The following is a 26774-nucleotide window of genomic DNA, read 5'->3' as shown; positions in this document are numbered from 1 at the left end:
CACAGAGGTCAGACGTTCCTTGTAGTTGGTGGAGGAACCCTTGTTGGTGAGCACAGAGGTGAGACGTTCCTTGTAGTTGGTGGAGGAACCCTTGTGGTGAGCACAGAGGTGAGACGTTCCTTGTAGTTGGTGGAGGAACCCTTGTTGGTGAGCACAGAGGTGAGACGTTCCTTGTAGTCGGTGGAGGAACCCTTGTTGGTGAGCACAGAGGTCAGACGTTCCTTGTAGTCGGTGGAGGAACCCTTGTTGGTGAGCACAGAGGTGAGACGTTCCTTGTAGTCGGTGGAGGAACCCTTGTTGGTGAGCACAGAGGTGAGACGTTCCTTGTAGTTGGTGGAGGAATCCTTGTTGGCGAGCACAGAGGTGAGACATTCCTTGTAGTTGGTGGAGGAATCCTTGTTGGTGAGCACAGAGGTGAGACGTTCCTTGTAGTTGGTGGAGGAATCCTTGTTGGCGAGCACAGAGGTGAGACGTTCCTTGTAGTTGGTGGAGGAACCCTTGTTGGGGAGCACAGAGGTCAGAAGTTCCTTGTAGTTGGTGGAGGAACCCTTGTTGGGGAGCACAGAGGTCAGACGTTCCTTGTAGTTGGTGGAGGAACCCTTGTTGGCGAGCACAGAGGTGAGACGTTCCTTGTAGTTGGTGGAGGAACCCTTGTTGGCGAGCACAGAGGTGAGACGTTCCTTGTAGTTGGAGGAACCCTTGTTGGCGAGCACAGAGGTCAGACGTTCCTTGTAGTTGGTGGAGGAACCCTTGTTGGCGAGCACAGAGGTGAGACATTCCTTGTAGTTGGTGGAGGAACCCTTGTTGGCGAGCACAGAGGTCAGACGTTCCTTGTAGTTGGTGGAGGAACCCTTGTTGGCGAGCACAGAGGTCAGACGTTCCTTGTAGTTGGTGGAGGAACCCTTGTTGGCGAGCACAGAGGTCAGACGTTCCTTGTAGTTGGTGGAGGAACCCTTGTTGGCGAGCACAGAGGTCAGACGTTCCTTGTAGTTGGTGGAGGAACCCTTGTTGGCGAGCACAGAGGTCAGACGTTCCTTGTAGTTGGTGGAGGAACCCTTGTTGGCGAGCACAGAGGTCAGACGTTCCTTGTAGTTGGTGGAGGAACCCTTGTTGGCGAGCACAGAGGTCAGACGTTCATGTAGTTGGTTCACAGGTTTGCAGACATCTCAGGAGGGATTTTGGTCCACTCTTCTTTACAGATCTTCTCTAAATCCTTAGTGTTTCTTGGCTGACGTTTGGCAACTCGAAGTTTCAGCTCTCTCCATACATTTTCTATAGGATTAAGGTCTGCAGACCGGCTAGGCCACCCTATGACCTTAATGTGCTTCATCTGGAGACTCTCCTTGGCGGTATGTTTTGGGTCATTGTCATGCTGGAAAACCCAACCACGTCCGTTCTTCAGGTGTTCTGGCTGAGAGAAGGTTCTCATCCAAGATTTTACAACACAAGGCCCCACCCATTGTCACCTCAATGCGGCAAAGTGGGCCTGTACCTTTAGCACAGAAACTGCCCCAAAGCACAATGTTTCCACCTCCGTGCTGAACTGTAGGGACTGGGTTCTTAGGGTCATGGTCAGCATTTCTTCCTCCAAACACAGTGAGTCGAGTTATTGTCAAAGAGCTAATTTTGGTCTCATCTGACCACAGCATTTTCTCCCAATCCTTCTCCGAATCATTTAGATGTCCATTGGCAAGCTTCAGACGGGTCTGGACATGTGGCATCTTGAGGAGGGGGACCTTGCGGGCACTGCAGGATTTCAATCCATGTCACCAATGGTTGGTTTGCTGACTGTGGTCCCAACTGCCTGGAGATAATTCATAACCTCCTCCCGTGTAGTTCTGGGCTGATCTGTCACTTTTCTCAGGACCATCCTTACCCCATGAGGCAGAATCCTGCATGGAGCTCCAGACTGAAGGCAATTGATGGATATTTTGTATTTCTTCCATTTGCGAATAATCGTTCCAACAGTTGTCTCCTTCTCACCAAACTTCTTGCTGATGGTCTTGTAGCCCATTCCAGCCTTGTGCAGGTGTACAGTGTTGTCCCCGACTTCCTCTGACAGATCTTTGGTCTTGCCCATGGTGGTGGTGAGGTTTGGATGGAAAAAAAAGATTCTGTGGACGGGTCTATTATACACATAACGAGTTGTCATTAGGAGCGCCTTCTTCCATTGACAGGACTGATCTGTGTACCACATGAGCACATGGCCAGTCTGTGGGAGCCAGAATCATTGTTGGTTGGGGATCAAATACTTATTTTACTCACTGAACTGCAACTCCATTCATAACATTTGTATCGGGTTTCTGGATTTTTTGTTGATATTCTGTCTCTATCATTTAAAATCCACCTATGATAAAAATTATAGACCCTTCATTTCATTGAGGCAAAATCTGCAGGGGTTCAAATAATTATTTTCTCCGCTGTACACTACATAATGAATAAGTCTTTAGCGATTTTCACATTTCATCCACTTAATTTATTGCTACAGGAACATTTTATTATATATATATATATATATATATATATATATATATATATATATATACATATACACATATACATACACATATACATACACACACATATACAGCCCATCACCTCTGTATCCACAATATGGGCCAGGTCCAATGGCTGGTCTATGACGGACATGAAGGAATCCCCCAGGATGTAGGAGACAAAGATATGCGCCATGGCCAGAAGGCGGTCCGGACGGAAGGCTTGGATGAGCAGCAAGCGGTGGACGGCTTGACCGATAAGCGCTGAAACAAAATCAAAAGCAAGAATGTTTACATTTTGGATGATTACGTTCAGCTCCGGTTCACACTGAATGAGATATCAAAGTGGTGCGATTTGGTCCCATTTACAGCGCAACTTCAAACGCTATAGACAGGTGCAACTTCAGCGCCATTTACCTTCTAGTCTGAGAGTGAAATCGCACTGAAGTCACGCAGGAACTAGATGTCAAATCGCACTACTTGAAATCACACCTATGAAGACAGCGCCATAGAAATACATTGGATGCATCTTCAGCTGTGATTTGTAAATGGCATGTCGCACCTGAAGTCGCAGCGGTCTGAACCGAGGCGCATTTCCTGTCTTCACACTCATCACCAATCACAGGCAGAGCAGATACCGGAACCCCACGTCAGCCATAATCTATTACTGCTGCTGGGTCCGCATTCGGCCGATCCAATGATTACGGAGCAATCAATGAAACCCTTCATCAGGCACACGGGTTCCTTTCGTTCCGGGGCATTGGGCAGGATTCCCCTGGCTGGTCAGGTGACCGTGTCAGGAACCACCCTGAAGGAGCACTTCCCCCGACAGGGTCTGACCTTTCCCACTACAAAACTAGTTAAACCGCTTGCCATCCGCCCTATAGAGGAAGTACTGCTACACAGCGGCAGGGCTGCGCACAATCACGTATATATACACAGGATTTGCATTTCTGGGTAGGGGGTGAGGGCACCGCCATTGGCAGCTAAGCATACCAATCACAGGGGCCCAGCTGAAGATTCCCTGTGTAAAATTGGCAGGGGAGAGGTCTGTATGTACACAACACAGACCCCTCCCATCAGCAAGGACATGCTGCTTTGTATCTCTGCACAGCATGTCTCCCTAGTAACACAGCACACAGTTAACCCTTTGATGGCCCCAGATGTTAACCCCTTCCTGCCCAGTGATGTCAGTACAGTGTCAGGGCTTTTTATCAGCACTGATCACTATTGGTGTCACTGGAAGTTAGTCAGTTCCCGCCCCCAGTGTCAGAATGCCCGCCGCAGTCGCTGACAGTGTGAGGAGGAGAGCCAGTAAGTGGCATTTCGCAGAGGAACATCTACACTGATCATCAGTGTCGCCCCATCAGTGCCGCCTAACAGTGCCGATCAGTTGAATCAGTGCTGCCTCACAGGACCCAGGCGTTCCGTATATCTGTTTTTCATCTGTCCATTTATGGATGAAAACCGGATACCCTGCATTGCTACGGACTAGCGGATGTAAACGGATCTGTTTACGTCTGTTACTGTCCGCATTTGTTAACATCTGTTTTTTTGAATGGAAGAAAACCCTATTTTCTTTCGGAAAACCCGGATGTAAACAGACGAAAAAAAAGAAAACCCGGATGTAAACAGACGAAAAAAAAGAAAACCCGGATGTAAACAGACAGAAAGAAAACCCGGATGTAAACAGACATAAAAAAGAAAACCCGGATGTAAACAGACATAAAAAAGAAAACCCGGATGTAAACAGACAAAAAAAAAGAAAACCCGGATGTAAACAGACGAAAAAAAAGAAAACCCGGATGTAAACAGACAGAAAGAAAACCCGGATGTAAACAGACATAAAAAAGAAAACCCGGATGTAAACAGACAGAAAGAAAACCCGGATGTAAACAGACATAAAAAAGAAAACCCGGATGTAAACAGACATAAAAAGAAAACCCGGATGTAAACAGACGAAAAAAAAGAAAACCCGGATGTAAACAGACAGAAAGAAAACCCGGATGTAAACAGACATAAAAAAGAAAACCCGGATGTAAACAGACATAAAAAAGAAAACCCGGATGTAAACAGACATAAAAAAGAAAACCCGGATGTAAACAGACGAAAAAAAGAAAACCCAGATGTAAACAGACGAAAAAAAAGAAAACCCGGATGTAAACAGACGAAAAAAAAGAAAACCCGGATGTAAACAGACAAAAAAAAAGAAAACCCGGATGTAAACAGACAAAAAAAAGAAAACCCGGATGTAAACAGACGAAAAAAAGAAAACCCGGATGTAAACAGACAAAAAAAAAAACAAACTCGGATGTAAACAGATGAAAAATACATGAAAAACTATGTAAACATGGATGTGAACTGATGAACAGATGTACCCTGATCCGTTTCTTGGAAAAAATGTGACTGAACTGATGACAGAACGCCGTGTGGAATTGGCCTTAATGTGTGAGTTTTATACATGTTGCGCAGAAAACAATCTGCATGTGATCCCAGTGTTGGTGTGTGAACAGGCACATAGAGAACAATTGATGTGATCTGCATGCGATCCCAGTGTTGGTGTGAACAGGCACAGAGAGAGCAATTGATGTTGTTGCGCCCTTGCAGAATGCGTGCAGAAAAACGGACGTCTCGGCGCCGTGGTGTGAATGAGGCCTTAATGTTGTGTCATCGATTTTTTCCGAAACATAATTTTCATGCGGTTCTCTGCTTCTCGGCTATATCTCCAGGCCAGGTCCAGGACCGCAGATCCTACATCTCCAGGCCAGGTCCAGGACCACAGATCCTACATCTCCAGGCCAGGTCCAGGACCACAGATCCTACATCTCCAGGCCAGGTCCAGGACCGCAGATCCTACATCTCCAGGCCAGGTCCAGGACCACAGATCCTATATCTCCAGGCCAGGTCCAGGACCACAGATCCTATATCTCCAGGCCAGGTCCAGGACCACAGATCCTATATCTCCAGGCCAGGTCCAGGACCACATGTCCTATATCTCCAGGCCAGGTCCAGGACCACATGTCCTATATCTCCAGGCCAGGTCCAGGACCACATGTCCTATATCTCCAGGCCAGGTCCAGGACCACATGTCCTATATCTCCAGGCCAGGTCCAGGACCACATGTCCTATATCTCCAGGCCAGGTCCAGGACCACATGTCCTATATCTCCAGGCCAGGTCCAGGACCACATGTCCTATATCTCCAGGCCAGGTCCAGGACCGCATATCGTGTTCATAGCTGTACTTACTAGCAGGCTTCTCTTCACTCCACAGGTACGGCACCGTCTGCTCCGGGGAGCTGCTCTCCAGCCAGATGCAGAATTGCTGCAAAGAAAAAAAACGAAACAAAAAAGTGCATCAGGTGAGTCCGCAGTGTGAAATGTGACCGCAGATTCCTGTCTGCACTCCGGATTCCTCGGGACTCACATCATCAGCTTCCACCTTGGCTGTCACATCCCTAAAGGCAGGCAGGTTGGCGAGTCTGAGCATGGCCTCCACCTGCTCCTCCAACAGGCCGCTGATTTTTGGCACGGACGAAGAACCGAGGGCGATCTCTTTTCCTCTCAGGAAGTGCTGGAACTCCTGATCATAAGTCGGCTCCCTGAATGAACAGATACAAAATGGTTAGCAATTTGCCATGTACTAGGACAGCACAGTGGCTGAGTGGTCAGCACTTCCCCCTGGCAGTACTCGGGTCGTCGGTTCAATCCCAACCATGGTATCACCTGCCTGGAGTTTGCATGTTCTCCCTGTGCCTTCGTGGGTTTCCTCCGGGTACTCCGGTTTCCTCCCACACTCCAAAGACATGCTGGGAGGTGAATTGGCTCCTGTCTATATTGTCCCTAATATGTGTATGTATGAATGTGAGTTAGGGACCTTAGATTGTACGTTCCTCGGGGGCGGGGCCTGATGTGAATGTACAATATATATGTAAAGCGCGGAGAACATTGATGGCGCCATAGAAGTACCGGAAATAATACCAAACTAAGCTTCCTGAAATCAGAGAACCTAAGAGCTGGTCGCGGAGAGACGCTCACAGTGTGCAGCCAGATCAGCGTAGGCAGCTTTAAAGCTCCACCCAAAAGGGGAATTTCCGCTTTAAGGGCTCGTCCTCCGCCGCCTGTTAGGGATTGGCACCTTTGGGGGGCGGGCACTCGATTTGGACAGGCGATCAGCAGAAAGCAGAAGCTGTCCTCCCCCCTCCCTCCCTGTAGTCGTTTGGGACACATACCTGGTCCCAGAAGACTACAGGACCATTCACAAGGCGCAGCGCTACTCACGCATGCGCGGTAGGAACCCGGCTGTAAAGCCGTCACAGGCGGGCGCCCACACTTAAGATGCCGGTGCCAGGGACACAGGGCGGCCGGTGCCAGGGACACAGGGCGGCCGGTGCCAGGGACACAGGGCGGCCGGTGCCAGGGACACAGGGCGGCCGGTGCCAGGGACACAGGGCGGCCGGTGCCAGGGACACAGGGCGGTCGGTGCCAGGGACACAGGGCGGCCGGTGCCAGGGACACAGGGCGGCCGGTGAACCTGCTTGAGGTGAGGACACCGCTGGAGCCAAGGACAGGAGAGCGTCTTTTTAATAAATCAGCAGCTCCATAATAGGAAAATTATTATTTTTCTCAAGAAGAGGCCATAGAGAATAAATGGGCGGGTTTTTGCAGTTTTTTAGGTTACCTGGTATTTGCGCAGAAATTTTTCAAATGCAATTTTTTGGGAATACACATTTTTGAACTTCGATGCAATTAATATACAATACATAACCAAATTTATTGGTAAAATATAAGAAGTTATGTCGCCGGAAGTGATGTCGGGTCAATGCTTCCGGGTTACTACAGCAGATCGTCGATCCCAGCTTTGTTCGGCCAACCGGAGGACATGCCAGCTGGTAGCTCGGGTCTCCTAGCCCCAGAGACCGTAGAAGTGGGGGTGGTGGGGGATGGGGGGGCCCCCATCTGCTGCTTGTAAAAGCAGTTCTCCAATTGCATTTACAGGAGAGTCATCTGTGGGTTGTAAAACCCGAACCGGGGAGAAGCCAGCCGCCATCATCCCGCCACAACCACTTGGAGTTCAGGTAATATAGGAGAAGAGCCGGTACAATTACACAAGACTGAGTCTGCGTTCACACGTGTGCGGTATATCACGTGATCAGGAACCACATTCCCTGCAGATCACATGTGTGTGCGGTGCAATCGGAGCTGTACATTATGTATGTCTCCAATCACACCGCACCAAAAACATGCAGGACCCTATTTGGGTCTGCACTAGAATCGGATCGCACGTTTATTCGCACCCGTGGGACCCCGGCAAGTCGCACCCCTGGGACCCCGGCAAGTCGCACCCCTGGGACCCCGGCAAGTCGCACCCCTGGGACCCCGGCAAGTCGCACCCCTGGGACCCCGGCAAGTCGCACCCCTGGGACCCCGGCAAGTCGCACCCCTGGGACCCCGGCAAGTCGCACCCCTGGGACCCCGGCAAGTCGCACCCCTGGGACCCCGGCAAGTCGCACCCGTGGGACCCCGGCAAGTCGCACCCGTGGGATCCGATTCTGCACATTGCTCCGCGTTTTTCGGGCCGCTTTCGGGGTGTTAACACACACCCGCAGCGGTTCACATGAACTGGGTGCGATTCTGATGCAGTGTGGAATTTGCACAGAAAAAGCTGTGAATTCTGTACCACATTAGTGTGAACCCGGCTGAAGGTGGTCAGATTTAGCCAACAGAGTGCCAAAATGATCCCAACTAGCAGAAAAACAAACAAAACAAACAAAACACAAAACAAACAAAACCAAACAGAAACATTACCCAATGATTCCCTTCAGCTTAATCCTGGCCAGCAGCATGGCGAAGGTAATGTGGTCCTGATGCAGCATCCCTCGGGCCACCCTGTTGAAGGCCACCTGGAGGAGAAGTATAGGAAAGGTTCACCGATTTCTGTTCCCTACCACGGGGGATCAGGCAGTTCGGGGGAGGGGGTGTCCGTGTACCTGGAAGAGGTCTTTGGTGATCACGGAAAGGCGCTGAGTGTGATCCGTGTTACCCTTCAGGTGGCCATTCTCATACAGCACGGTGTGGTAGATGTCCAGAAAGAACTGCAGGGAGTACTGGTACAGGAAGTGGATCTAGACCAAGGAAAAAAAAAAGGTGAAAAACTGAAAAAAATCATAGAACTTCATGAATGACGGGTAGAGCACCATGAAAGAGGCCGCGTGCGTTTATATATGGCGTCCTAAGTGTGTAAGTAGGGCTGCTATGAACCCCGAGATACCGAGCACAAATATGCAGCCTCTGGGCATCTGGGCCTTCACACTGTGTGCCATTAGAAAAGACACGTGCTGCGAGCGCGCGCCCTGCACGCTCCCAGCATGTATGTCCATCACAGAAAGGTCCCGATCTCCCCTTGCAATCTGGACCATTTCTGATCATGTGATCAACGTGACGGTGAATCACGGCAGTCACATGACCCTAAAACCCCACCCGCCTCCGAAAACTCTTAAAGGGTCGGGAGGCGCCGGCACAAAGGTGTTAAGGTCCCTTTCAGACAGGGCGGACCCTTCAGTGGATCCACCTGCTCAGCAGGGGATCCCTCCATTGATCCCCGCTGAGCAGGCAGATGACAGGTCCGTGTTCACTCCGCTGATCCCCGCTGAGCAAGCAGATGATAGGTCCGTGTTCACTCCGCTGATCCCCGCTGAGCAAGCAGATGATAGGTCCGTGTTTGTTCCGCTGATCCCCGCTGAGCAGGCAGATGACAGGTCCGTGTTCACTCTGCTGATCCCCGCTGAGCAAGCAGATGACAGGTCCGTGTTCACTGCTGATCCTCACTGAGCAAGCAGATGATAGGTCCATGCTTGCTCCGCTGATCCCCGCTGAGCAGGCAGATGATAGGTCCGTGTTTGTTCCGCTGATCCCCGCTGAGCAGGCAGATGACAGGTCCGTGTTCACTGCTGATCCCCGCTGAGCAAGCAGATGATAGGTCCGTGTTTGTTCCGCTGATCCCCGCTGAGCAAGCAGATGATAGGTCCGTGTTCGTTCCGCTGATCCCCGCTGAGCAGGCAGATGATAGGTCCATGCTTGCTCCGCTGATCCCCGCTGAGCAGGCAGATGATAGGTCCATGCTTGCTCCACTGATCCCCGCTGAGCAGGCAGATGATAGGTCCATGCTTGCTCCGCTGATCCCCACTGAGCAGGTGGATGACAGGTCCGTGTCCGCTCCGCTGCTGCAGAGAGGACACAGGCACTGCCCTCTGTCTTCTATGGGGGGGGGGGGGGGGGTCAATTGGAAACGGAACGCCTGTCCATTTCCATCCAACTGCCATCCGATCCGATCCCCATCCGTCTGTTTTTGGCATATAGGGTGGGATCTGGCGTCCGCCAACACCTGCCGATCCATAGAGGTCTATGGATGATCCAATCGAGTCCACCTGAAAAACTGATTGTTGGACCCAATTGGACCATCAGTGTGAAAGGGGCCTTTGGACAAAAAAAAAAAAAAAAAAAAGGAGGGCTCTGAAGACAGATGTGGGGACACCCGGGTCTGACACCAACAATGAGAAGATTATTTTTCCTCTCAATAGGGACACACCCAACCAAACAGTCCTGGAAACGTGTTTGGGGCCCCAAAGGGGAGAGGCACACAGCAGCCACTACAGGGGAGTTTATGGCATGCAAGCATCAAATACGGTCAAGTATGTTGGTCATGTCACAGGAAATATTTCACTGAACACGGAACGTGTTGCCGACTTCCAATACTAAACACGGATGTCATACCTGCACCCCATATGGGACATGCATGTCATACAAGGAGATCCTGGAGCTCCTCACCTGTTTGAGTGACTCCATTGTAAAATAAATGCTGCTGCAGGCTGTGGACAGGGGCAGGTATTGCTGTGACACCGACTCCACCTCCTGCATGACAATGTCCGTCTCCTCCACTTTCCGGGTGACCTCGGCTGCCTCCTTCTTCAGATTCTCAAGGGTGGTGATGATGGTGTCATCGTCCAAAATGCGGCCTTTCACCTCATTGAGAGCCTGCAGGAGAGATTTCTCCAACTGTCTCAACCGGAGCTGGAACTCGCCTGGAAGAGAAGAACACGGTCACTTACTGTCCTCTCCCTGCACAGGTATGTACAGGTGAAAGTGAATGAATGCACCAGATTCTCATTTTTCCATTTATTTCAGTGCAGCAACTTAAAAGGTGACACTAATATATGAGACTCATTCCATGCAAAGCAAGATAGTTCCAGCCGTGATTTGTCATCATTGTGATGATTATGGTTTACAGCTTATGAAAACCCCAAATCCACAATCTCAGAAAATGAGAATATTGTGAAAAGGTGGAATAATCTCGGCTCAAAGTGTCCCACTCTAATCAGCTCATTCAGCCATAACACCTGCAAAGGGTTCCTGAGCCTTTCAATGGTCTCTCAGTCTGGTTCAGTAGGAATCCCAATCATGGGAAAGACTGCTGACCTGACACCATCACTGACACCCTCCATAAGGAGGGAAAGCCTCAAAAGGTAATTGCAGAAGAAGTTGGATGTTCCCAAAGTGCTGTATCAAAGCACATTAATAGAAAGTTATGTGGAAGGGAAAAGTGTGGAAGAAAAAGGCGCACAAGCAGCAGGGATGACCGCAGCCTGGAGAGGATTGTCAGGAAAAGGCCATTCAAAAGTGTTGGGGACTTTCACAAGGAGTGGACTGAGGCTGGAGTCAGTGCATCAAGAGCCACCACACACAGACGGATCCTGGACATGGGCTTCAAATATCGTATTCCTCTTGTCAAGCCGCTCCTGAACAACAAACAACGTCAGAAGCGTCTTACCTGGGCTAAAGAAAAACAGACCTGGTCTGCTGCTCAGTGGTCCAAAGTCCTCTTTTCTGATGACAACTTTTGCATCTCATTTGGAAACCAAGGACCCCGAGTATGGAGGAAGAATGGAGAGGCCCGAGGACCCCGAGTATGGAGGAAGAATGGAGAGGCCCAAGGACCCCGAGTATGGAGGAAGAATGGAGAGGCCCAAGGACCCCGAGTATGGAGGAAGAATGGAGAGGCCCAAGGACCCCGAGTATGGAGGAAGAATGGAGAGGCCCAAGGACCCCGAGTATGGAGGAAGAATGGAGAGGCCCAAGGACCCCGAGTATGGAGGAAGAATGGAGAGGCCCAAGGACCCCGAGTATGGAGGAAGAATGGAGAGGCCCAAGGACCCCGAGTATGGAGGAAGAATGGAGAGGCCCAAGGACCCCGAGTATGGAGGAAGAATGGAGAGGCCCAAGGACCCCGAGTATGGAGGAAGAAAGGAGAGGCCCAAGGACCCCGAGTATGGAGGAAGAATGGAGAGGCCCAAGGACCCCGAGAATGGAGGAAGAGTGGAGAGGCACAAGGACCCCGAGTATGGAGGAAGAGTGGAGAGGCACAAGGACCCCGAGTATGGAGGAAGAGTGGAGAGGCACAAGGACCCCGAGTATGGAGGAAGAATGGAGAGGCCCAAGGACCCCGAGTATGGAGGAAGAATGGAGAGGCCCAAGGACCCCGAGTATGGAGGAAGAATGGAGAGGCCCGAGGACCCCGAGTATGGAGGAAGAATGGAGAGGCCCGAGGACCCCGAGTATGGAGGAAGAATGGAGAGGCCCAAGGACCCCGAGTATGGAGGAAGAATGGAGAGGCCCAAGGACCCCCGAGTATGGAGGAAGAATGGAGAGGCCCAAGGCCCCCGAGTATGGAGGAAGAATGGAGAGGCACACACTGCAAGATGCTTGAAGTCCAGTGTGAAGTTTCCACAGTCTGTGGTGATTTGGGGAGCCATGTCATCTGCTGGTGTTGGCCCACTGTGCTTCATTAAGTCCAGGGTCACCGCAGCTGTCTACCAGGAGATTTTAGAGCACTTCATGCTTCCTTCCGCAGACCAGCTTTATGGGGATGCTGACTTCATTTTCCAGCAGGACTTGGCTCCGCCCACACTGCCAAAAGCACCAACACCTGGTTCAATGACCGTGGGATTACTGTGCTTGATTGGCCAGCAAACTCGCCTGACCTGAACCCCATAGAGAATCTATGGGGCATTGCCAAGAGAAAGATGAGAGACATGAGACGGAACAATGCAGAAGAGCTGAAGGCCGCTATTGAAGCATCCTGGTCTTCCATAACACCTCAGCAGTGCCACAGGCTGATAGCTTCCATGCCACGCCGCATTGAGGCAGTAATTGCTGCAAAAGGGGCCCCAACCAAGTACTGAGTACATATGCAGCTTCTACTTTTCAGAGGTGCGATATTGTTCTATGTACAATCCGTGTTTTATTGATTGCATGGAATATTCTCATTTTCTGAGATTGTGGATTTGGGGTTTTCATGAGCTGTAAGCCATAATCATCACAATGATGACAAATCACGGCTGGAACTATCTTGCTTTGCATGGAATGAGTCTCATATATTAGTGTCACCTTTTAAGTTGCTGCACTGAAATAAATCAACTTTTGCACCATATTCTCTATTTTCCAGGTTCACCTGTAGATGGCCAACATCTGATAAACACATCCTCTATGGTACAATTGGGGTACGCTGCGTTCACTAATCCCCCGACAGGACAGACCCTCCCACTGTAAGCCTGATTTCACCAGCTGGGATGTTGCAACTCAATCTAGGGAAGCGCCGATGCCGAGTATATTCACAAGTGCGAATGCTCCCGATACTTTGCGGTGCGTTTTGATCCGTACAATGAATGGGCACAAATGTCACTGCAAAGAATAGAATACGAATTGAACAGCAATGGCGTGTGATCCGTGTCCAAAATCGCATGACTTTTCCCACCTCTCCTGTGTGAGCCGAGGGATTGTCAGCCTTCGTGCACACAGGAGAAGTGCGGGAAACTTCCCGATCCCATGCTGCCACACAACCAGCTGCTTCTCAAGTCGGTGGATTTGAATCCCTTCCTCTCCTCGCAGGGATGACAGGACGGGCTAGACTGCTTCTGATTGGTCAGCAACATCACCATGCAGGGAGGTTTCCCGCACCGCTCCTGAGAACTCAGGCTATGACGATCCCTAGGACAAGCCCGAGATCACAGGAGTGGTGGGGAAGCCTGCATGTGAGAGGAATCGCACCGCATCTCTGTTCAATCGCATGCCATTCTTTGCAGTGCAGTGTGACCCCATTCATTTATATGGACGCAAATCGCACCACAAAGTATCAGTATGCGATATTGGCGATAGAAAAGGGTATCAATGCACCCCAAAGCACACCCGAGTCCCTGTAGTGACACCCCCACTGGTGGACACGCCCCCAGTACAAGCCTGATCTCACCTTGCAGCTTCAGGAGATCCGAGCGCTTCTCATCCACATCCGGTCTTTCTGCCTTCAGGACCTCATTGAGACACTGGCTCTGCAGACTGCTGCGGGTGACGGTGAAGTTCACGAAGGTGACGCGGGAACACAGATCTGGCGGGAATTCAACCTAATAAAATATATCGATAAACGGTAATCATCACGGAGGTCGCCATTCCAGGCGCCATTTCCCAGGAGCCGCGCGGATACTCACCGTGGGATCTCTGGTGGAGAGGAATATTACAAAGGATGGGGACAAGTCAATGTCCTGATCTCCCAAAGTGATCAACACTCTGCCGCCAGTTCTCCGCACCTCGCGGTTCAGGACCGGGTTCAGGATTGGATCGTAGCTTTCCACGTCCTGAAGGGGGGAAGAAATAAAAATGTAACTTGTACAAAGCATGAGGAACCAAGAAGTCGCCCAGCAACACCATACATTCAGCTGACCCTGCAGTACTTCCTTCTCACCAAAAGAGGTCCTCGGTCTTATTGGCTGAATGATGGCCAGCATCATCCAACCCACTTCCTCCTCCACATCCAGTCATGAACCTGTCCAGAGCACCCCCCCATTACATCCGATGTCGAGAGCACCCCCCCCATTACATCCGATGTCCAGAGGCAGAGGAGTTCTACTCTCCTCTCTGCAGAGACAAGGTGGGGGAAGAAACAAAGGGGTGCCTGCAGGAGAGGTGCAAGGGCCACATGTAATGGCCTGGAGGGCCGGATTCAGCCCGCGGGTCTGGTGTGTGACACCTGTGATGAAATGGGTCCAATACCTGAAACGGATACTAAACGAACGGGCTCAAATCGCTCGCGACTGGACAGGAATCGCACCGCACCCGCACGCGACTGGACAGGAATCGCACCCGACGGGACAGGAATCGCACCGCACCCGCACGTGACTGGACAGGAATCGCACCGCACCCGCACGTGACTGGACAGGAATCGCACCGCACCCGCACGTGACTGGACAGGAATCGCACCGCACCCGCACGTGACTGGACAGGAATCGCACCGCACCCGCACGTGACTGGACAGGAATCGCACCGCACCCGCACGTGACTGGACAGGAATCGCACCGCACCCGCACGTGACTGGACAGGAATCGCACCGCACCCGCACGTGACTGGACAGGAATCGCACCGCACCCGCACGTGACTGGACAGGAATCGCACCGCACCCGCACGTGACTGGACAGGAATCGCACCGCACCCGCACGTGACTGGACAGGAATCGCACCGCACCCGCACGTGACTGGACAGGAATCGCACCGCACCCGCACGTGACTGGACAGGAATCGCACCGCACCCGCACGTGACTGGACAGGAATCGCACCGCACCCGCACGTGACTGGACAGGAATCGCACAGCACCCGCACGTGACTGGACAGGAATCGCACAGCACCCGCACGTGACTGGACAGGAATCGCACAGCACCCGCACGTGACTGGACAGGAATCGCACAGCACCCGCACGTGACTGGACAGGAATCGCACCCGCACGTGACTGGACAGGAATCGCACCCGCACGTGACTGGACAGGAATCGCACCCGCACGTGACTGGACAGGAATCGCACCCGCACGTGACTGGACAGGAATCGCACCCGCACGTGACTGGACAGGAATCGCACCCGCACGTGACTGGACAGGAATCGCACCCGCACGTGACTGGACAGGAATCGCACCCGCACGTGACTGGACAGGAATCGCACCCGCACGTGACTGGACAGGAATCGCACCCGCACGTGACTGGACAGGAATCGCACCGCACCCGATTGGACAGGAATCGCACCACATTCAAATCACATGCGATTCTTTGCAGTGTGATTTGAGCCTGTTCATTTTGTTTTGTATGGGCTCAAATTGCACCGCAAAAAGTATCGGTAATCAATATCTGCGAGTATCTGAGCACAAGTACTGGTACGTGGGGCTATTAACAAAAATAATCGGTATCGGTGCAACTCTACGCCATACATTACTACCCCACACAGCTCCGGTGTCATTACAGATCTCCTTCAGTGTAACGGTCAAATCAGACCACCGCCAGACAAGAGGAAGGAGGTGATCGGACCAATCAGACCACCGCCAGACAAAAGGAAGGAGGTGATCGGACCAATCAGACCACCGCCAGACAAGAGGAAGGAGGTGATCGGACCAATCAGACCACCGCCAGACAAAAGGAAGGAGGCGATCGGACCAATCAGACCACCGCCAGACAAGAGGAAGGAGGCGATCGGACCAATCAGACCACCGCCAGACAAGGGGAAGGAGGTGATCGGACCAATCAGACCACCGCCAGACAAGGGGAAGGAGGTGATCGGACCAGTCAGACCACCGCCAGACAAGGGGAAGGAGGTGATCGGACCAGTCAGACCACCGCCAGACAAGGGGAAGGAGGTGATCGGACCAGTCAGACCACCGCCAGACAAGAGGAAGGAGGTGATCGGACCAATCAGACCACCGCCAGACAAGAGGAAGGAGGTGATTGGACCAATCAGAAGACCTTTAGAGTTCATTTGGAGAGATTTGACCCCACCTGGACCAGAAGCGGGTTCCCGAATCGCAGAGCGCTTTCCAGGTTCTTTCTGAAGGCGTCATCCAGGAAGCTGGTGCGGGTGATCTTGCGGTCCTTGTATTCGTTCATGATGAATTCTGTTGCCTGGCCTGACGGGTCAATGATTAGAGGATACCTGGAACACACACACAAAGATTGCAGCATCTGATCCCGTATTGGGTTTGACTTCTGGTATGGAATGTGATGAGAACCCCTCCCCCTCCCCCACCCCTCACCGGTTCTACAGAATCACAATTTTTTAAGCCTCTGCAAACCCCTCTATACAGTCTTGTGGGCAGCACAGTGGATAAATGGTTCACACTTCCGCCTGGCAGTACTGGGGTCGTTGGTTCGAATCCCAACCACAGCACCGCCTGCCTAGAGTTTGCATGTTCTCCCTGTGCCTGCGTTGGCTTTCTCTGGGTACTCCGGTTTCCTCCCACACTCCAAAGACATGCTGGGAGATAAATTGGCTCCTGTCTAAATTGTCCCTAGTATGTGTATGTATGAATGTGAGGTAGGGACCTTAGATTGTACGCTCCTCGGGGGCGGGGCCTGATGTGAATGTACAATATACATGTAAAGCGCGGAGTACATTGATGGCGCTATATAAATACCTGAAATAAACTGTCAATCAGCTAATTGTCCCGGGTGTAAATCAGAAACAGCCAAAACATAAGAAATCCATCCTGCCTTGTATCAATGGTTCAGGCTGGTGGTGGTGGTGTCATGGTGTGGTGGATCCATCCTGCCTTGTATCAATGGTTCAGGCTGGTGGTGGTGGTGTCATGGTGTGGTGGATCCATCCTGCCTTGTATCAATGGTTCAGGCTGGTGGGGGTGGTGTCATGGTGTGGGGGATCCATCCTGCCTTGTATCCATGGTTCAGGCTGGTGGTGGTGTCATGGTGTGGTGGATCCACCCTGCCTTGTATCAATGGTTCAGGCTGGTGGTGGTGGTGTCATGGTGTGGTGGATCCATCCTGCCTTGTATCAATGGTTCAGGCTGGTGGTGGTGTCATGGTGTGGGGGATCCATCCTGCCTTGTATCAATGGTTCAGGCTGGTGGTGGTGTCATGGTGTGGTGGATCCATCCTGCCTTGTATCCATGGTTCAGGCTGGTGGTGGTGTCATGGTGTGGGGGATCCATCCTGCCTCGTATCAATGGTTCAGGCTGGTGGTGGTGGTGTCATGGTGTGGTGGATCCATCCTGCCTTGTATCAATGGTTCAGGCTGGTGGTGGTGGTGTCATGGTGTGGTGGATCCATCCTGCCTTGTATCAATGGTTCAGGCTGGTGGTGGTGTCATGGTGTGGTGGATCCATCCCGCCTTGTATCAACGGTTCAGGCTGGTGGTGGGGGTGTCATGGTGTGGGGGATCCATCCTGCCTTGTATCAACGGTTCAGACTAGTGGTGGTGTCATGATGTGGTGGATCCATCCTGCCTTGTATCAACGGTTCAGGCTGGTGGTGGGGGTGTCATGGTGTGGGGGATCCATCCCGCCTTGTATCAACGGTTCAGGCTGGTGGTGGGGGTGTCATGGTGTGGGGGATCCATCCCGCCTTGTATCAACGGTTCAGGCTGGTGGTGGTAGTGTCATGGTGTGGGGGATCCATCCTGCCTTGTATCCATGGTTCAGGCTGGTGGTGGGGGTGTCATGGTGTGGGGGATCCATCCTGCCTTGTATCCATGGTTCAGGCTGGTGGTGGGGGTGTCATGGTGTGGGGGATCCATCCTGCCTTGTATCAATGGTTCAGGCTGGTGGTGGTGTCATGATGTGGTGGATCCATCCTGCCTTGTATCAATGGTTCAGGCTGGTGGTGGTGGTGTCATGGTGTGGTGGATCCATCCTGCCTTGTATCAATGGTTCAGGCTGGTGGTGGTGTCATGGTGTGGGGGATCCATCCTGCCTTGTGTCATGGTGTGGGGGAGATTTTCTTGGCACTAGCTAGGTGGACCTACTAAAGTGGCCGGTGAGTGTATGGGCAGAAGGACAGCGGAGTTCCAGCTCTGCTGTCGAGTAAGGACGTTTTTATAGTGGTATATACAGTTACATTGGCCCAGAGAGGAGCACACAACTACGGACAGAAATACAAATACGCGGAGTTTTCCTTTAAGACTCCTGAAATGTGCTGTCAATGCTTCGCCGTCACCCAGCAGTCAGTCAGCTCTGGGGTTAGTGAACAGAAAAGTCGTACCTGTTGAATCGTTTCAGCATGATGGCGTTCTCGGTGCACAGGTCATCGGCAGGCAAGGAGCTGGCCTGCCAGCGAAGTCTCTCGTCTGCATTGGACAGATATTCGGTTCTTGCGATGTCTGTGCGGAACTGCCGACAGAAACCAAAAATCGGTGAAGGCACAAGAAAGGTGGAACCAGCCGGGGAGGCAGATTCCGATCATTTTGTGGTTTAGTCGTTCTATCGATCATTCATCTGCGTTGCAGTAATCCCACCCATTGTGAACACTCCGCCATTGCACTGCGACCGATCTTTAACCCTTTTGCAGCCAGAGCTGCTTTCACTTTTTTTGCACAAAAAAAAACAAAAAATCCCGGACACCCCCTCCCACATCTTGGACAAGCCCCTCCACGTCCCGGACACCCCGGAAACCCACTAAATCGTGGACACCCCCTCCCACATCTCGGACAAGCCCCTCCACATGCCGGACACCCCGTACACCCACTACATCCCAGACAACCCCCCTCCCACATCCCTGACAGCCCCCTCCCACATCCCTGACACCCCCCTCCCACATCCCTGACACCCCCCTCCCACATCCCATACGGCAAGCAGATATTCAGACAGTACTGCAGGAGACCTGCATGGCACCAGGGATCTACTGATGGCTGGTGTGATGCTTTCCAGGCTCCTGCAGACAAAGAATAAATGCACATTTTTTTTAACCTGCACAAAAAAGTGCATTTATTATTTTGTTTCTAAAAGGTGAACTTCTCCTTTAAATCAGTAAAAGGCCGGCAGAGCAGAGTACCGTACCTGGATATTGGCTTGCTGCAAGTGATGGGACCAAGTGGTGAACAGGTTCTGCCTCATCTGCTGGTCGAAGTATCCGGCGTAGGCGATAAAAGCCGCAGACAGCAGACAGTCGCCAGCAATGGTGGACATCTGGTTTTTGAAGGTCTCGCTGGTTTTCTCCCACCGCTCTCTCTCCGCCGACAAGCTCTTCAGAAGTGCAGTACTACGGTTCACCTGAAAATTACATCATAATCGCTTCGATATGGCGGGAAGATATTAAAGTGACGCACATGCTGCTGTCTGTATTCACATCTATTAACCCCCCCCCCCCCCCCCCCCGCACCAATTTCAATTTTCACCTTCCAGAGCTGCCACACTTGGAATGACAATTGCGCGGTCATGCAACACTGTACCCAGATGAAACATTTTTTGTCACACAAATAGAGCTTTTTTGGTGAAATTTAATCACTGGGGGGGTTATTTTTTGCCAAGCGGGAAAAAAAAAAAAAAAAAAAAAAAAAAAAAACTCCAAACATTTCTTAGTTTCTGTTCTAAAATTTTGCAAAGCGGTAATTTTTCTCCTTTGCTGATGGGACACGGATTGCATTGATACGCAGCACTGGTGGGCACGGTTACGCAGCACGGGTGGGCACTGACTGCAATGATGAGCAGCACCGATAGGACACTGATAAGCAGCACTAATAGCCACTAATTTGCATTGATAAGCAGCACAGATGGACACCGATGGGCATTGATATGCAACACTGATGGGCACTGTTGGGACTGCTCTGATAACCAGCACCCTAATTATCAGTGTAATGTCCCCTTTCACACTTGCTGGTTATTGGAAGCATGCCGTAACAGTGTGAGAAATACTGCCGATAACCAGCATGTGTTTACATCATGATCAGCAGTGATTGGACACCGCTGATCACATGGTAAAGGGCCACTGTGACTGCTCCTTTACCGCGATTCGTGATCAGCTGTGCAGCGGGAGCGTGGTTCGGGGAGGATGTCAATGGACGTCCTCCCAGAACTGGACAACTGCACTGTAGCGGTCATTCGGCTATACCGCGGTCGGCGGTTAATCTTGGAGGAGGACACCTTGCTTTGTAATGTGACCACAGGACCATCTTCAGGGTCTGCCATTGTGCTGGGTAACACACCATACTAGTGGGTAGCCATACTACTGGTCCATCTGACACCGAACATGCAGCTACCTCGATTACATGTCTGTCATTGGTTTGGAAGATGTCAGGACCCCCCCCCCCTCCCAAAAAAAAACGAAAAAAAAAAAAAAAAAAAAAAAAACTTGTTGGCCATCCTCTCCATGATATCATGCATTAGCAACGCCTCAAACTTCTGCTCCACCAAAAAAACTCCAACTATTAATATAATCAATATAACTTCAACTAAAATTGTGTTTACATAAATCCACACCCAATTCTGTCTTTAAAAAGCAAAAAGACCAAAAACCCCCCAAAAAAATCTAAATAATAATAAAATATATATCTAAAAATTATATATAAAAATTGTGTTCAATAAACCCAAAGTGTCCAAGTTCCAAATTTTTTCCTTCAATCCAGTAAAGCAGAAATTGGTTCTAAAACCCCATGATCACATATAAAATGGGGAAATCCAGCTTCCAATATTACTCTCTCAGGTTTCAGGTTGAAAATCACATGTTTCCAACCAACAAAATGGCCGCGGTGACACGTGCGTGCGTGATGACGTCACTCCCCTAACGCGTTTCGTCACTTCCGGACTTCATCTGTAGTCCGGGAGTGACGTCATCACGCACGCACGCTAACCGGAAGTGTCACCGCGGCCATCTTGTTGGTTGGAAACATGTGATTTTCAACCTGAAACCTGAGAGAGTAATATTGGAAGCTGGATTTCCCCGTTTTATATGTGATCATGGGGTTTTAGAACCAATTTCTGCTTTACTGGATTGAAGGAAAAAATTTGGAACTTGGACACTTTGGGTTTATTGAACACAATTTTTATATATAATTTTTATATATATATTTTATTATAATTTTGATTTTTTTGGGGGGGGTTTTTGGTCTTTTTGCTTTTTAAAGACAGAATTGGGTGTGGATTTATGTAAACACAATTTAGTTGAAGTTATATTGATTATATTAATAGTTGGAGTTTTTTCGGGGATTTATATGTGTAGCACAAAAGGATTTATTAGACTGTATACTTTCTAGGGAGAAAGTTGTGATTTTGTGTGGAGGGTGATAATATAGGAGCTTATTGATTGATTCTGCTCCACCAAGTCCGCTAATTTGTTACCAAATCAGATCTGCTCAGACATGACAAGGTTTGGCCACAAAAGGTCCCAAGTCTTCTAGATGGCCCCCATGTAGCTCCACCCCAAAATGATGCTAAGACACGCCCATCACGGATCCAAAATACCACTTAGTGGCGTTCCTCAGAAAAACCATAAAAAGGTATTAAATTCCTCCAGGAGATGACAAATCTAAACTCACGAGAGTCAACCACCGCGTCTTACCTTGGCTTCTACTGCAGCCAAATCTGCTTTGATGGCCTGGGCTTCGGAAATGAGGACGGCGTACTCCTCCTTGTAGCGGGCAATGCTGGCCTCCAAGTCGCGGATCATCTGCTCCACTTCGTTGGCCTTTGCCTGGTTGTCTTTGGCATCATCCTCCAGTTTTTGCAGTTCATTCCTCAGGGGCTCCACACGCTTCAACATGTCGGCGTAGTTCAGCTGTTAGAGGAGAAAACCGGAAAATAAAGACTTTTATCCCGACGGGTCGCCTTGGAAATTGTTACTCGGAGTCTTGGACATGGATTTGTGGAGTGATTGGATGTTGGTGGATGGCTTCTGCACCAATGGAAGACTGCTTGCCAATGATCGCTCTGAGCGTTCCTCCACTACACAAGAGAGCCATCAAGGTGCAAGCATGGCTTTATACGGGCAATCAGGGGCCTACATGGGGTTCTATGGCAGAAATCAGCACATCCTATCTGCAGGCAATTGCTGCATGTGTGTTTACCCGGACAGCCATGGACACTTTCAATTCATTGCTCAGTCAAATGGCCAACTAAACAGATACCAGTGACTGCAGGTGCAAGATTTCGATAATTGCCACCGAATTTGCAGACCTTATTGCCCATGTGAATGAGGCCCATTTTGCTTCATATTTGACCTACACTGGTGCCAGGCAAAGAGTTTTAGACCCCCATCCCTGACCCTCCCTTATTATGAATAGGAACATACTTGCCATGGCACATACATGCAGTCATTAGACATCATGGCTCCCCGGGACCGGCCATGCCCGTGTCCTGGCTCCCCGGGACCGGCCATGCCCGTGTCACGGCTCCCCGGGACCGGCCATGCCCGTGTCACGGCTCCCCGGGACCGGCCATGCCCGTGTCACGGCTCCCCGGGACCGGCCATGCCCGTGTCACGGCTCCCCGGGACCGGCCATGCCCGTGTCACGGCTCCCCGGGACCGGCCATGCCCGTGTCACGGCTCCCCGGGACCGGCCATGCCCGTGTCACGGCTCCCCGGGAACGGCCATGCCCGTGTCACGGCTCCCCGGGAACGGCCATGCCCGTGTCACGGCTCCCCGGGAACGGCCATGCCCGTGTCACGGCTCCCCGGGAACTGCCATGCCCGTGTCACGGCTCCCCGGGAACTGCCATGCCCGTGTCACGGCTCCCCGGGAACTGCCATGCCCGTGTCACGGCTCCCCGGGAACTGCCATGCCCGTGTCACGGCTCCCCGGGACCGGCCATGCCCGTGTCCTGGCTCCCCGGGAACTGCCATGCCCGTGTCACGGCTCCCCGGTAACGGGACCGGCCATGCCCGTGTCCTGGCTCCCCGGGACCGGCCATGCCCGTGTCACGGCTCCCCGGGACCGGCCATGCCCGTGTCACGGCTCCCCGGGACCGGCCATGCCCGTGTCACGGCTCCCCGGGACCGGCCATGCCCGTGTCACGGCTCCCCGGGACCGGCCATGCCCGTGTCACGGCTCCCCGGGACCGGCCATGCCCGTGTCACGGCTCCCCGGGACCGGCCATGCCCGTGTCACGGCTCCCCGGGACCGGCCATGCCCGTGTCACGGCTCCCCGGGACCGGCCATGCCCGTGTCACGGCTCCCCGGGACCGGCCATGCCCGTGTCACGGCTCCCCGGGACCGGCCATGCCCGTGTCACGGCTCCCCGGGACCGGCCATGCCCGTGTCACGGCTCCCCGGGACCGGCCATGCCCGTGTCACGGCTCCCCGGGACCGGCCATGCCCGTGTCACGGCTCCCCGGGAACGGCCATGCCCGTGTCACGGCTCCCCGGGAACGGCCATGCCCGTGTCACGGCTCCCCGGGAACGGCCATGCCCGTGTCACGGCTCCCCGGGAACGGCCATGCCCGTGTCACGGCTCCCCGGGAACTGCCATGCCCGTGTCACGGCTCCCCGGGAACTGCCATGCCCGTGTCACGGCTCCCCGGGAACTGCCATGCCCGTGTCACGGCTCCCCGGGAACTGCCATGCCCGTGTCACGGCTCCCCGGGAACTGCCATGCCCGTGTCACGGCTCCCCGGTAACGGGATCGGCCATGCCAGTGTCACGGCTCCCCGGTAACGGGATCGGCCATGCCAGTGTCACGGCTCCCCGGTAACGGGATCGGCCATGCCAGTGTCACGGCTCCCCGGTAACGGGATCGGCCATGCCAGTGTCACGGCTCCCCGGTAACTGGATCGGCCATGCCAGTGTCACGGCTCCCCGGTAACGGGATCGGCCATGCCCGTGTCACGGTTCTCTGGGAATGGGATCGGCCATGCCTGTGTCACGGTTCTCTGGGAATGGGAACGGCCATGCCCGTGTCACGGTTCTCTGGGAATGGATCGGCCATGTCTGTGTCACGGTTCTCTGGGAATGGGATCGGCCATGCCTGTGTCACGGTTCTCTGGGAACGGGAACGGCCATGCCCGTGTCACGGCTCCCCGGTAACGGGATCGGCCATGCCAGTGTCACGGCTCCCCGGTAACGGGATCGGCCATGCCCGTGTCACGGTTCTCCGGGAATGGGATCGGCCATGCCTGTGTCACGGTTCTCTGGGAATGGGATCGGCCATGTCTGTCACGGTTCTCCGGGAACGGGATCGGCCATGTCTGTCACGGTTCTCCGGGATCGGCCATGTCTGTGTCACGGTTCTCTGGGAATGGGATCGGCCATGTTTTGGACCCCCCCATTACACATATGAACAAGAATATACTTGCCATGGCACACACATGCAGCAAGTAGACGTTTGTTCCCAAAGCTCTTCAATGCAGCTCATTAGTGCAATGTGAACAATTTAAAGACCCGGAAGTCTGGCGAGGAGCATTTGTCCGAATAACAAACCCCTGAACACAAAACCAGAACATTGGCCCCTTACCTGTGCAATTGCCCATTTCACCATAGGGCCACAAGCCAGGGAGGCTCGGTTTACAATTTCATAGTTGTAGCTGGGATTGGATAAATAATTCTTCTTCATTTTCTCACGAATGGCATCACTAAAGGAGGAGATCAAACGAAAGGCGAGTCAGGTTTGTTCCAGTATATCAGGATACACAAACACCCATGTCCTGTGTGAAGGGGGCGACGCGGCAAAAAAGGGCACGCCTAAGGGGGCGACGCGGCAAAAAAGGGCACGCCTAAGGGGGCGACGCAGCAAAAAAGGGCACGCCAAAGGGGGCAACGCGGCAAAAAAGGGCACGCCAAAGGGGGCAACGCGGCAAAAAAGGGCACGCCAAAGGGGGCAACGCGGCAAAAAAAGGGCACGCCTAAGGGGGCGACGCGGCAAAAAAAGGGCACGCCAAAGGGGGCGACGCGGCAAAAAAAGGGCACGCCTAAGGGGGCAACGCAGCAAAAAAAGGGCACGCCTAAGGGGGCAACGCGGCAAAAAAAGGGCACGCCTAAGGGGGCAACGCGGCAAAAAAGGGCACGCCTAAGGGGGCAACACGGCAAAAAAAGGGCACGCCTAAGGGGGCAACGCGGCAAAAAAGGGCACGCCTAAGGGGGCAACGCGGCAAAAAAAGGGCACGCCTAAGGGGGCAACGCGGCAAAAAAGGGCACGCCTAAGGGGGCAACGCGGCAAAAAAGGGCACGCCTAAGGGGGCAACGCGGCAAAAAAGGGCACGCCTAAGGGGGCAACGCGGCAAAAAAGGGCACGCCCAAGGGGGCAACGCGGCAAAAAAGGGCACGCCAAAGGGGGCAACGCGGCAAAAAAAGGGCACGCCTAAGGGGGCGACGCGGCAAAAAAAGGGCACGCCAAAGGGGGCGACGCGGCAAAAAAAGGGCACGCCTAAGGGGGCGACGCAGCAAAAAAAGGGCACGCCTAAGGGGGCAACGCGGCAAAAAAAGGGCACGCCTAAGGGGGCAACGCGGCAAAAAAGGGCACGCCTAAGGGGGCAACGCGGCAAAAAAAGGGCACGCCTAAGGGGGCAACGCGGCAAAAAAGGGCACGCCTAAGGGGGCAACGCGGCAAAAAAAGGGCACGCCTAAGGGGGCAACGCGGCAAAAAAGGGCACGCCTAAGGGGGCAACGCGGCAAAAAAGGGCACGCCTAAGGGGGCAACGCGGCAAAAAAGGGCACGCCTAAGGGGGCAACGCGGCAAAAAAGGGCACGCCCAAGGGGGCAACGCGGCAAAAAAGGGCACGCCTAAGGGGGCAACGCGGCAAAAAAGGGCACGCCCAAGGGGGCAACGCGGCAAAAAAGGGCACGCCCAAGGGGGCAACGCGGCAAAAAAGGGCACGCCCAAGGGGGCAACGCGGCAAAAAAGGGCACGCCTAAGGGGGCAACGCGGCAAAAAAGGGCACGCCTAAGGGGGCAACGCGGCAAAAAAGGGCACGCCTAAGGGGGCAACGCGGCAAAAAAGGGCACGCCTAAGGGGGCAACGCGGCAAAAAAGGGCACGCCTAAGGGGGCAACGCGGCAAAAAAGGGCACGCCTAAGGGGGCAACGCGGCAATAAGGGAACACATACTGTCCTGGTGAATTCAGACATGGCCTCCTCTCCCCAATGTTCGCGGTGAATGGTTTGCAGTACAGATTTGTCGGGGAGAACTAAAGTCAAACTGTCGCAGTCGCTGTCCATACTTTAGAAGAGGAGAAACGCATTCAACTCTGTTAGAGGCTGGAGGGTTCGAGGGACACATCCAGGAGATGTTGGGGCATCAATACTGATTGCAGATTAGTAAAAGGGAAGGACATCATTTAAAAAGCTTACTTGCTCCAGTGATGGGGCTCCTACGCAACCGGGGCCACCCAGGTAGGCGGGCTCCTACGCAACCGGGGCCACCCAGGTAGGCGGGCTCCTACGCAACCGGGGCCACCCAGGTAGGCGGGCTCCTACGCAACCGGGGCCACCCAGGTAGGCGGGCTCCTACGCAACCGGGGCCACCCAGGTAGGCGGGCTCCTACGCAAC

The 26774-nt window shown here is 52.8% G+C and overlaps 1 protein-coding gene across 1 annotated transcript in view; it reads right to left on the bottom strand.

Moving 5' to 3' along the window:
* Positions 1-2576: 2576 nt before the first annotated feature.
* The window catches only part of LOC149433160 (cytoplasmic dynein 1 heavy chain 1-like), a gene marked incomplete at both ends in the record, with an annotated part of 41954 nt that continues 17756 nt past the window's right edge, over positions 2577-26774 (bottom strand). Inside the window, 13 exons of the mRNA XM_089664578.1 lie at positions 2577-2759; positions 5743-5818; positions 5921-6095; positions 8302-8396; positions 8484-8618; positions 10321-10574; positions 13796-13946; positions 14031-14177; positions 16352-16505; positions 18566-18693; positions 19360-19572; positions 21857-22072; positions 24745-24862. Coding sequence (XP_089520704.1) covers positions 2577-2759; positions 5743-5818; positions 5921-6095; positions 8302-8396; positions 8484-8618; positions 10321-10574; positions 13796-13946; positions 14031-14177; positions 16352-16505; positions 18566-18693; positions 19360-19572; positions 21857-22072; positions 24745-24862 — 2045 coding nt within the window. The remainder of the gene's footprint in view (positions 2760-5742; positions 5819-5920; positions 6096-8301; positions 8397-8483; positions 8619-10320; positions 10575-13795; positions 13947-14030; positions 14178-16351; positions 16506-18565; positions 18694-19359; positions 19573-21856; positions 22073-24744; positions 24863-26774) is intronic.

The sequence above is a fragment of the Staurois parvus genome, unplaced genomic scaffold (genome assembly GCF_062004578.1).
Source record: "Staurois parvus isolate SC_StPar_1 unplaced genomic scaffold, SC_StPar_1.0 ptg001954l, whole genome shotgun sequence".
NCBI classification, from domain to species: Eukaryota; Metazoa; Chordata; class Amphibia; order Anura; family Ranidae; genus Staurois; species Staurois parvus.
Note: the sequence above shows the minus strand (reverse complement) of the source record. Positions and strands in the feature narration are given on the sequence as shown.